This window comes from Protopterus annectens, chromosome 2.part0 (assembly GCF_019279795.1).
Source record: "Protopterus annectens isolate FY-2018-M chromosome 2.part0, PAN1.0, whole genome shotgun sequence".
Lineage (NCBI taxonomy): Eukaryota > Metazoa > Chordata > Ceratodontiformes > Protopteridae > Protopterus > Protopterus annectens.
Window position 1 is genome coordinate 272,684,866 of NC_056728.1, and position 13,321 is coordinate 272,698,186.

General features: G+C 39.7%; 1 protein-coding gene across 2 annotated transcripts in view; it reads right to left on the bottom strand.

The window, feature by feature from the left end:
• The window catches only part of SNX2 (sorting nexin 2), a 1,338,063-nt gene that overhangs the window by 83,425 nt on the left and 1,241,317 nt on the right, over positions 1–13,321 (bottom strand). The window contains exon 13 of one of the 2 annotated variants that reach the window (XM_044060758.1): positions 13,001–13,012. The exons of the other annotated variant lie outside the window; for it this stretch is intronic. Coding sequence (XP_043916693.1) covers positions 13,001–13,012 — 12 coding nt within the window. The remainder of the gene's footprint in view (positions 1–13,000; positions 13,013–13,321) is intronic. 2 annotated transcript variants of the gene reach the window in all.

Sequence of the window (13,321 nt, forward strand, 5' to 3'; positions counted from 1 at the left end):
GTTATTTGTGTTAGAGCTTCTGCCTTTTGATTTGGAGGTAGGTTTGGCATTCCTCTCTTCCCTGGTAGAGTATGGAAGTGAAACTTGTAACCCTGGTCTATTGTCTGCAAAACCCACTTGTCTCTTGTGATGTAATGCCAGTTTACTGAAAATAAAGCTAGCTTTCTGCCCAAGGGTGCTTCTAGTTGTTCCCTGGTAGGCGGTGCTAGAGCCAAGTCACTGTGATTGTCCTGTAGTAGTGGTGGTGGCTGTGTCTGTGGCTGCACCTCGCTGGTTTTTACCCTGCCACTGGCGTCCCCTGTAGGCACCCCTGGATTGGCTTCTGCCTCTTGAACGCCTATTCCTGCCTCTCTGAGCTCTGGCGGAGTCTGGAAAGGACCAATTCTTGGAGGGCCAATTCCTGCTAAACCTTGGAGGTTGGACCTGTAAGAAATCCTTCACTGTTTGGACAGATTTTGCCTTCTCTTCCATCTTCTTCAGCACCTGTTGTGCAGGAGAGCCAAACAAATTGATCTTGTCCATGGGAGCATCTAGTAGTTTTGATTTGACATGGTCTGGTAAGGCCTGCTCTTTTAACCACGCATGCCTTCTGATAACTGTGCCAGTCATGGCTGACTTAAAGGAAGCCTCCATTGCATCATAGCCACATTTTAAGGAATGGTTACTGACTTGCTGAATGTTATGTACCATTTCCTGAACAGATTTTTTGTCTAATGGTTCATCCGAGGACAGTTTTTTGGTTAACTGATCTAGCATAAATTCTTGATACTGGATCATGTGGAATTGACAGTTCAAGGCCCTAGCTGAAAGAGTAGTAGAAGTGTAAACTTTTTTACCCCATCTCTCTAAGGACCTGGATTCCCTTTCAGAGGGGAGGGGGTTTTTGGCAGAGGTAGCTGCTACAGCCTTAGGGCCCTGGGAGATAGTCTCGGGATCTGCAAAGGGAGCCTTATACAAATGGTAATGCGTGTCCGGGACCCTGTAGTACCTATCGGGCTTAGCAGGGGCCGGAGGTAGAGAATCAGGAGCAGTACAAGCATCATTAAACGCATCATCTACAACAGAAAGAACTGGAGGTATGGCTAAAGGCCTATGTTGTGGTAAATGCAGAAAGGTTCTAAGCCTTTTTCTGGTGTCTGAAAAATCCTGGCCCTGCCACTGAAATTGTTCCCTCATAGCATGCAAGGTTTCCCCAAAGGAAAATTCCTCAGGCAGAGAGGCAGAAGGAATGGACTCTTCAGCATCAGAGTCTTCATAAGGGGAGAAAGGAGCCTCTGGAGGGTTTGTGTTATCTGAATCATCTGTTGAAACAGGCTCAGGGGGCTCTGCTCTAGGCCTCTTCTCTGGAGGTGGGTGAGAGGCCCTGTCAGGTTGAGGTTGGGATCCCCGGATTAAAGAAATGAGGTCCTCTGCTAAACTAAGCATTTGTGAACTAGAGCTAGGCCTGTGAGATGGGATCTTAGCAGGCACAGATTTAGTAATTTTAGCTGCTTTGGCCCTGGCAAAGGCCTTAATGGACATGGATGCAGGTGGCCTAGCAGCTCCACGTGCAGGGGTAGAAATATCCAAGGGGATAGTGTCAGATAATTCCTGAGAAACTGTAAGAGCAGGAGTGATTTCAGAAGCCGATTCCACCAGGTTGGAAGAGGCCTCGGTAGGAGGTAAGTTTTCGGCTGAAGGAAGAACCGCTTGCTCGGTTTCAGCCGAAACCGAGACACTAGCGGTAGGCTTAACCGCGGTTTCGGCCGAAACCGCGGACCGCGAGTGTCGGTCCTTTTCCTTGCGTTTTTTAGATATTTGTGTAGTCGGAGGATCCGACGGCATAATGTAAGCAAAATCGGAGCCGAAAAACTCCTCAGCAAATTCCGACCGACGTCTAAGCGTCCGTCGGTTAAAAGAAGCACAGGCTAGACAAGCTGCTACGTCGTGGTCTGGGCCTAAACAAGGTAAGCAGTAAGAGTGGAAATCTTTATGAGGTATTTGTTTCCCACAAGTTAAACAGTTATTCACTTTTTCTGACATCGGCTGAGGCAAGAAAGAGTCCCCAACGGGGTACTTAGCTTTTTAGAAGTCTTCGGTAGTAGACGTATTCGGTAGTAGTAATCTCTGGTTCTGACCGACCGGCACTTGCGAACAGCTTCTGCTTCGGGCACCACGCGGCAAGAAAGACTGAGGAAAATGGCGTCGGCTGATGCCTTTATACCCGAATAACTGCAGCTATGACGTCGGGTGAAGTGCGACACCAGCCGAGGCCAGACCCAGACTTTGGAATCCGGCCGACCGAAGAGCTGCCTGACGACAGGACAACCCATTTGTAAGGACTGCAGATGCATCCTTGAAGGACATCTGAGTTAGCTGACATTAAAACGGTGCTGGCTAATGCATTATAGTAGAGCCATTGGAGTTCAATGTTGAACTACATTTAAATCCTTAAACAGCGGCATAGCAATCTTAGAGCATCCAAGTACAACTCCCTTACAACTGCCTAGGGAGAAGACTGTGGCCCATTATACACAGGTACTGAACGCAGGGCTTTACAGGCATCTTCACAGTGGCAGTCTGGCAAGTTGCATTATACTCTGTTTTCATTAATCTTGGTACAGAGTTTGGAATACATGCCCAAAAAAGGTCTGTGCTGAGTTAGTATTCATCAGAAGTAAAAAAATACATGCTTTTCTTCTTTCACAAAGTTAAATACCAAAATCCCCTGTAATGACCATAGAAATATGTCCAAGTCAAATTTAGTGCTGAGTAGCCTATTCGAGTGCAAGTGACATGGTAACGATCTCTAACTGTTAATATGTTTAAGCTGTGAATGTTACTTTTATAACTATTTCCACTATTCATGTACTAACACAGATAAGCATTTCTTCAAATGCCTCTGTAACCTTTTTGGATGAACATGAAAATGGTCTATGACATTAGTGCTCTACCCTGGTTAAAAATAAAAATAATGTCTAGAAGGATGAAAGGGCAATATTAGATACAGTTAATTCACAAATGTTAAAGTGTAATTCCTGGAATGATGTTCTGAGAATGTCAGAGTACACAGGTACCAATTAGGGTTTTAAAAGTAACTGACAATGAATGAATGTCAGTATGTTTTATGACATTCTGTTTCCACTAGGGATGAATATATAACCTCAATTTCTCTTCAGGAAGAGAACACAATACATGCCCAGAATACATCTCTATTGGGTTGGCATTACACCAAAAGTATTTATATATATATATATATATATATATATATATATATATATATATATGGTTCTACCTGACATAATCGACACGCCAGAAGACCGACAACGCAATCACCGAAACCACATAACCGACAGTGCAAAAACACGAAACCCCACATGCCGACAACGAAATAACCGACGGTACACAAACACGAAACCTCATATACTGCACACACCACAATCACAACAATCAACAAACAAAACGCATTCCCTGTCCAAAAACCACACACACAACAGAAGCACACCAAAATCCCTACAAACCCACACTAAACCTCACATACACAACTATCTACAACCCTAACCCAAACCCTAACCCCCGTCACTATCGCATACTCAGCTAACCCGCGCCCTAACCCTAACTCACTTAACCCACCTCTAACCCAAACACAATCACTACCGCACACTTACCTGATCCGCTCCCTAACCCTAACTCACTTAACCCACCCCTAACCCAAACACAATCACTACCGCACACTTACCTGACCCGCTCCCTAACCCTAACTCACTTAACCCGCCCCTAACCCAAACACAATCACTACCACACACTTACCTGACCACAAGACTGACCCTAACTCACTTAACCCACCCCTATCCCCACACACCATCAATATCCACACTTACCTTACTCGCACCCAAACGTCCGTCACTACCGCATACTTAGCCTTTTCCCATGTCGGCATCCTCGGCGTCGGTGTTTTCATCCATCGCGTCGGTCTTCTGACTTGTCGATCTTCTGGGCCTCGCAATTCGCTTGTCGGTCTTCTGGCGTTTTGACTAACTCAGGTAGACCCATATATATATATATATATATATATATATATATATATATATATATATATATATATATATAAAAAGGTCTGCATAGTCAATCATAAGGCTGATTAGTTTTCTAACATTCACTTCACAATCAACGTACAGTGGATATAAAAAGTGTACAAACCCCTGTTAAAATGCCAGGTTTTTGTGATATAAAAAAAACGAGACCACAATAAATAATTTCAAAACTTTTCCCACCTTTAATGTGACCTATAACCTGTACAATTCAATTGGAAAAACAAACAAACAAACCTGTTATGGGGAAAAATAAGAGAGTTTTCTTGGATATATGTCTGGAGAAAATTAGAAAGAACAGAAACCAGCATTCACAAAAAAGAAGTTCATGCTTTCCGTTATGTGCTTAAGCAAAGTATGCATGCACCTCATGTGTTTTCAGGAATACTGAAGGCTCAGTTGGGTAGGACCAGTACGTTAAATACTGATTACCAGAAATTTAATCAGCAGCTAGAAGAAATGTTGATGAATTTATAAATAATGGTTATAACCAAACAGAACTACTTAGAATTTGTGGTGGGGTAAAAAAGGTCAGAGGAACTACTCTGAAACCCATATTTTCTAAGGGGGCATAATAAGTGGTACAAAAGGGAGTTCAATGTAGCAAAATTAGGTATGTAACTACTTTTAATGTAAGGATAGGTGATCTTAAAAGAATTATACAAAATAACTATTATTTTGTTGGCTCTACCTGAGCTGCAGACAATTCTTAATGAAAAGCCTTATTTTTCTTATAGGAGCACTAGAAACTTAAAAAGAAGGCTATGTTATAAAGATTTTAAAGTATATGCCAAGCAACAAACAGTTACGAAGCAAGGCACTTTTAAGTGTATGAATTGTAGTTGCTGTAATGATATTTTAACAGGTAAAAATAATATGTTCACACATCCTGTGACCAATAGGCAATATACTTTTTCGCTCATAGCCAGTTGTAATACCAGCTATACGGTGTACCTCGCCACTTGCGTAAAATGTTTTTCATTTTATGTGGGGAAAACCACCAGAAGGGTGAGGGAGTGAATTATTGAGCATAAGTTGGATATAAGAAGGAGAAATGACAAGAATGCTCTAAGTAGATATATTATGAACAAGGGTGAGGACCACTGCTTTAGGTTTAGGGTAATAGACATAGTAGTGAAAGGAACCAGGGAGGTGATTTAAAAATTTTCTTGAAATCAAAGAGTATGAATGGATTATTAGATTGTATGCAGAGTTTGAACCTGGTCTTAGCAATACTGTAAGTATTAAACCTGTTTTAGTAAGAATACAACAATAAAATATTTCATGTATTTTAAAAAAAAAATGTATGCAGTGTCATGTGGTACTTGTTTGCTCCTATTTAAATGGTGATTATTCTGTGTAATGGTATTAGGATTGAGAAAGGGTTGTTACCCAAAAGCTTTGCTGTAATAAAGTTTTTGCTTGACGTTGGAGCTGTTTACTTCTGATTCTTTCCCACTCTCTCAGTGTTTCCTCTGCCATGGCTTCCCTATACCATTCAGTGTTTCCTCTGCCAAGGCTTCCCTACACCATTCAGACTACTATTTTATTGTTTTTATAAATAAACACCATGCCTCCTTTCCCACCATCCTCCAAAACAGCCATCTGTATAAAAGACTGATGTTTGACTGAGGAAAGTGACAAAAAAAAAAAAATCACAGCAGTGTCTACAAGCTGCACTCACTTTTTAGATAACTCTGAGGGTTGATGGTCAGGAAAACTAATCACACTGTCCCCAACCTGAACAAAAGCTACAGCAACAATCTGTGCACATCAAGGAGGTTCACTTATGAGGAAAATTAATATACATAAAACAATGACTACATTGTCCTCTGTCCCAGCACAAGCTATAGTGATCTTCTGTGCAAATCTCTGAGTATAACTGGTTTCAGAGCAGAGGCTGAGGTTGCCTCCACTGCCCTCCTAAACCACTGACAAAATCTCCCTTAAACACTGGGGTTCTGGGAGCCACCAGGCCCCTCAAAAGCTATGTGGGTCTACATTTTTAAATGAGACATTTCATGCTTTATTGCTGAAAAGTAATTCATTGTTAATTGTTTTTTTTTATTGCCAGCCAGAAGACTTAGATTCATAGGTGTTTACTAGGCTAACTACCACAAGAGCCTTTTAAAGCCTAGCCACGCATCCCATATTTCTGATGAGTTCTGGTACCCTTGATAAGTGTAAGCAGGGGCCTGGGAGGTGAACATTTACAAGAAAGGGCATGGGAGATGAACAATTTAATGTCTGCCTGTGTCCATTAGAGACACAGATGCCAAAATAAGGATGAATTTCCTGTTCCCCATCCATTTGTCCAAGTTACTCTTGAATTGGGTTAGGGAGGAAAGCTGCTTCACATGAATGGGGAAGTCTGTTCCAGAGAATGGGTAGTCTCTCTCTGGGATACATACCTGTTTCTCCAGCAGGTCCTATTTATATCACAGGAAAGGTTTACATTTTTATAACGGGTAAATCTGGTGCTGTTTGTTTTGTAGATATGCAGGAGCTCCAACAGAGTGGGGTCTAACAATGCCTTGTATGCCAGGCATAGATCTCCCCCATCAACAACCTACAGAGGACAGAGCCTTGCGCAGGTTTTCTCCACAAATAAAACTGGTGATATAAATATCTTTTTTTTTTTTAGGGGGGGGGGGAATTTTTCCCCCACTGTGTGTAGACTGTCAATACCTTCCTGGACAAATGACCCATTCCTTTACCATCAACAGGGTGAGACTGAACTGGAAGGTGTCCATCTACATAGCCATTGGGAGGGTAGCTTTCATACTTTGTTTTCTCTGTAGCCCAAATTGGCATGTACCCTACTACACACTTGAAAGAGGTGTGCAATAGGCTGTCCACTGAGGATATTCCCACACTAATGCAAGTGGTGTTCCCCTCCATGGTTTCCTGCTCCTTCCTCCCACCTGTAGCATAAGTGGTGGTCTCACTAATCTCGACCAAAGAGATCACACCATGTGCTGTGCCCCAAATGCCGCACCACTTCATGCCTCTCCTTCTCTGCCTGGCTCCTCCACTGCTAGGGCTGCTAAATGAATGACGGTCCAGGCTAATGAAGCCTTGAAGAGTTGGTCTTGCCTCCGACCTGAAAAGTAAGTTCTGGGGTAATATTTTTAGTGCAATCACCAAACAAACTAGTTCCCAGTCCCAAACAATATGTTTTGACAGAAAAATAATACTTTTTCTGCCAAAATATTATAAATAAGGCAAAACCCACAGGGACCCAAGACTATCTGCCTACCGAAAAAGTTGACAGACAAGCAGGTAGCACAGCTTATGAGAGTCAGTGAAAAAAATACTGGAAATATAAGAATTTTTAATGACAACTCCCACCCCCCAAACACAAGTCCTAGACCTTACCCATAAGTTTTGTCAAAAGTAAAACTTTTCCTCACAAAACAAAATTAAATATTTGAAAAGCAATTCCCACCGACATCCATGAACAGAAAAAAGTATGATCTGAGGAAAATTCTTGGTGTCATTCACTAAAAAGCCTGGTTCTAGCCTCCAAGCAAATATATCTGACAGAAAATAATAACTTTTCTTCATAACAATTATGAATTGGAAGGTATTGCCCAATGGGGTACTTATCTGTCAGCCTTGGTGAAGAACTAGCTGACCTTTGATCACGCCCATAGGGAACAGCACACTTCAACAGCAAGAAAGTTATGATGTTTTGGCACTGTATCCTTTGACTTTATACTGGTCACCTCAAGCTGTACAATGGCTGCTGCATGTGGAAGGTTCCCTACACATCTTTTTGTTAGCGGGCTTGCTGGCTTGATCCTTGCCAGGATGTCCTATATAAAGCTTAGGCTACTGCAACAATGATCTAATGACGAAAATATGCTAGGTAAAAAAAACAGTAGCTTTAAGTTGTTGCTGATGATAATAATAAAAGTTGCTGTAGTCCATTTTCTTCAGCAGATGAACACTTTTAATGGAACACATTTCAAGTACAGGGGAACAGTACCCTTACGAGTCTTAACTGCCATTCAAGCTCCTTCTTTCCTTGCACAGAGTTAAGTCCCAATGCAGTGGTTTTCTGGTAATCCTTTCTACTAACAGAATAAAAAGCCAGCGTCCTTGCAATTCTGTGAATGTTCTGTAAGGCAGTTTGCAGTTCTTCAAGCCTTATGTTGAAAAGTCCTTTGACATCTTTTTTCAGTGGGTTGATAATTTTGCCAATATAAAAGGCTTTACATGTGGTGTAGTTTGCCTGCAAGCAACAGTCACTAATGCAATTCTCACTTGTCTGGCTCATGAATTTCCTCTTAGTGTTAGGGTAGTGGAAGCGGTTATTCTTGATTCAGAAATATGTAGAACTTAACATCCTTTAATTTCACAGGGGAATGTGCCTGTTGTGGGCATGCCCTGTGGAAAATCTCTGGTGTTCTCAATGAAATCTCTGATGGTCTTTGCTCTTTTAAGGACAAAATTAGGTCCTGAACTAAGTATTTTGGAGATGGAGTGGTTGCCATTGAAAATGTTCTTGTACGGACAGCAAATAAAAGGTGGAAAGTTTGAGTATGTTAGTGAGTTTTAACGTTTATGCTAGGATCAGTAGATGTTAAGAATTAGGAAATGGGTTACTGACACTGACTTAGTTAGGAGGGTACCACTACATTGTAGGTGGCAAGAAGAGGAAGTAGGGCTAAAGAGACTGTTATATGACCTATAGTTAAAACTAGTATGACATTTATTAGGTGGTGAATTAATTTATGGGACTATATAGTCAAGTAATCCAGAAAAAAATAAGGGAGATAATATGCTGAAGTATGAAGAATATGATAAACAGGAATAGAAATATAATTTGGACAGGGATGGAAACAGAAAAACTGACCATAAACTTGCATCCCTGTGGTCAAAAATTCTGAATGAAAGGATTTCTATAACCAGCTATACTAATTCACTTGTAACATTACCAGACCAGATAATGACATGGTTGATATTTGTACAAAGTTCTATTGCCACAAAGATTACTGTTTAGACTTGGCTGTGCCCTACTAGAACAAACTATAAATGGAAGTTTAAGAACAAACCATCCTGATGGTCCACAAACTGTAACAAGAAAAAAATTCTTAAATCATACAAACAATCTAAAACTGCTCATATTAAAGACTGCATCAAGAATATTAGTAAGGAACTAAAAGCTACTAACATGGCTAGTAAAGCAAATCCTGAATTAAATTAACTTTTGATGCCAAGGAAACTTTGTCTTACTTTAGTTATATCAGGAAATTACGATACAACGCTCAGCAATTTTCAGAACTTATCCAAAATGACACAGCAAATATACCAACAGAAAATTTTGTGCAAACTTTACCCCACAAACAACTGTCTTAATTCTACAAATTGTTGAATCACTTACACCTCCTATCCCCCCTCCCCCCAAAAAAACTCGTACTGTAGGTAGTAATCAAGACCAAAAATACTACTTCCATGGGTCCTGATAATTTACCTGGATGTCTAATAAATATTACCAAACATGCCCTTGTGGAACACCTTATTAAATTGTTTAACATAAACCTACCTCATGGCATGTCTCTATCACAGACCTGACAGCCTAATGACCCATTCTTTATATGTGCCTGAGTTGTTGTGTAAAGGAGAAGCTATATCCTAGAGGTTGATGGCAGTTATCTTGAAGCAGCACCTGAACTCAAAATTCTATTGTGAGTGGATCCATAACTTTTTTTTTTTTTAGTTTAGATGACTTGTTTTTTTCATTTCCCTAATGGCTGGTGGTGACATGCATACCTCTCAAATGTTCAGATTTTTGCCTCATATTTTTGGTCTGCTCCTCATAGTTTGTGGTTTTCTGGCAAATAATTGAGAAATGAATTCACTAAATAATGTTAGACTGTAGAGTTACAGTCTTAATATCCTTCAGAAAATGTGTGCTTGTAGCTTTAATTCTTCTGTTGATAAGGATGGAACTCCTCATTAAAAGATCCACCTGAAAATAATGCAAATGCATCAAGAGAATGCAATGCCTTGTTCACCCCTTTGCTAATGCAAGTTAGTGGAGACAAAGTTAAAATGTACTGTTCATGCAAATTACTTTTCTTTGCATGTGGCTAAGCATTCAGAGTACATCATTTCAGTGTTCTTGCTGCCACTGTACGAGACACCAGGAACAAAAAATAAAACATTTTTGGGCAGATATGATGAGTGTGTTTCACTGTAAACCAAAGAATGTTAGCATGGTAAATAGATATAGATATTTGCTGTTAGAACTGTATTTCACAAAATGAAAATGCTACTCGCTCAGAACCAAGAAAGTAAATATGAATCTGCTTGGAAGCTTCATTGATCTTTTAGGGAGGCTGTCAAACTGTGGAGTGTGGCATACTCAGTTTTATCAGACAACCACAGAGCAATGCACTTCAATGTGAGGTAAAGTCTTCCCACTCTGTTATAAGAATTATCTACATTTGCTGCTACAGGTTGTTTACTGTTTAGCCAAATTGGTTGCTACTATACAGAATAGGAAAGTACTATGTTAATATATACATTTAATACACTGCTAATGTGACATCAAAAAAGACAATTCACTGTAAAAGTAAGAGACAATGTTAAAATGGTAATGCTGTATATTTTTAATCCCGTGTTATTTCATTAAGTTACCATTAAAATTCAACACAAAGGCTGTTACTATGACCTGCAGTTATCAGGCAATGCCTGTTTCATTTTCATTTCAAGGTACTAACAATTAGAACCCATAACAACCAAATGCAGCTATTCAAACATTATTCTTCATGGTATGTGAACAACACATTAGAAAAATAATGGTACTTGTGTATTATCGCAAACACCTTGCTAACAAGTCATGTTTGTACATGCACTGCTGACAAACAGCAAAAGATAATTAAATATAGTACAATGGACTTTCCGGCTGTTGTGCTGTCCAGATTTTCTCACAATGGCCAGGTTTTTGTCACTTATTTTTGGTGTGTTCCTCATAAAAAGTGTGACTTTCTAGCAACTCACTGAGACTGACGCGATTTCTTGTATGTCAGTATCGTTGTCTGTTTTGCGGTAGTCGGAATCATCATCAAGCCTCAGATCATCCCAGTCAGTCACTTTTTATGAGGAACACATTAAAAATAAGTGGCAAAAATCTGGACATTGTGAGAAAATCTGGACAGCTGAGACGTATGTAAATATGCTCGGTACATGTAACAACACAAAAGTGGACATCAGCAGTTATACCTTTCACATGACATTTATGCCTTAAGAGACCGGAAGCTTTTGGAATACACTACGGATGCCACACATACCTGTCAACATCGGAGTACAACAAATGTGGAGAAAGTGTAAAATAATGTCAGGACAAGAGGCTAAAAATATTGGACACATTTTCATTTGTTACAAAAGTAGAAAGTGCCCAAATACAATTTGATACTTTCTGCCCTAAGTGAAGGGAAGTTTTTGTAATTAAGTAATGATGCCAGCAATACCTTTCAACATCAGAGTACAAAAAAATGTGGAGAAAGCCTAAAATAATGGTAGGACAATAGCCTAAAAATCTGGATAGAGTTTAATAATTTGACAAGCTTAGAAAGTGCAAAAATACTGGTAAATAACTTTGCCGCCACATGAACGGCAAATGATTACATCAACGGTGAGTCGTTTGCAAGGTGGTTGCGATAATATGCAAGTACCAAAATAACATTTTGCCAGAACAGACGCTGCACAATTTTGAATTTCACTAACATTTTGTGTGAAGGGGAAAAAGGGGTAAAGAAAATATATATACACATTTTTCAAAAATGGACATAAAAGTGAGAAAACAAAACTGGTTTGCAGCACAGGGATAAAGCACCTACCATGCTCCAATTGACCCAGAAAGACTAATGATGGTGCTGGAGGGGGAAAGTATTGTCTGATGTCAGCTTCCCCATCCCAGAGGAAGCAGTTAAGGTCTCATATCCCTGGCAAAAGGCTGAATGGTTCGAGTTGAGCTACAGGAACAAGACAAGTCTGTAGCTTTCCAAACAGTGTACATCTAAAGGATGAACGATGGACAGGAAAGATCATCCATACCTGTGGGTCTGACACTTGAGGCAATAATGCCTGTCCATTCCAGAAACAGGGAAGTAAACTGTAAGACAGCCAGTCTAGACTCAAATGATTGATCTCCAGCTTCCAGCTGTAACCCCCAACTCTACTGTCCGTCCAAAGACAGGGGGCCCCAAAAACAGCAGTGCCTACTGGAAGGAGAAGAGCACCTTTAATCGGAAAACGTGGGGATGAATTACTGGATCAAGAATTAAGACAGCTGAGACAGAAGAGGACCAAACTACAAAAACATTGGGAAACAGTCAATATAATCCGACAGATGCAGAACTTTGCGTATCTTTCTAATGAAGGGGTTCCACTCCAGAGGACTCTTCTTCATTTAGTGTAACCAGACACAATCATATCAAGATGGTAAAGCCCAACATCTCAGACTAGTACTTTAAAGCAAAATTCCAAATGATAACTAAAATATCCTGTGAATGTTTCGGTTATTGAGGAAATAGGAAAACTAACACCATGAATCCCACTCAAATTTATAGCATCCTGTTCATTTAAATCATACATTTTCCCTAGAGCAGGGATGGTGCTTACATCCGCTTCTGCTTCAAGTATCTTAAGAATGACATTGCAAAACTGCTATAACTGTACAACAAGATGTGTGATAATGATAACAATGGCGCCCACAAAACATTTGCAGCAGACGTTTTGCTATGTTATTCAAATGTCAGAAACTCAGAACATGATAAGCAAATACAAAAAATATTAAAATTAAGAAAACAGTGAATAAAAATATTAAAGAATTTAACTCAATAAAGAATAACTTGTGTGCATATCACAAGGGACTGAAACAGTACTTTTTACAGCAAAATGAAACAAATGTGTCTTACCTCTTCAATTTCCTTTGTGAAGCATAATAAAAACATAGACATTATGAGAAGAATATACACAAGTGAAGTACATCATCACTACTGAAAAAAAACTATGCAAAGAATGACTTAAACAAAGAAAACATTTATGCTTTGAAAAAAAGATATGTCAGAATTCTAGAATAAATCATCAGTGAAAAGAAAAATAAGGACATGTTGTATAGCAAAGTAAATAAAACTAGTCATGTAACTTATTGGGAAGAAAGCAATAAGGATTTACCTTGAAATACTAAATGACATTCCATATTCTATTAGATAGTATGTCTTTGTCACTATTCAGCT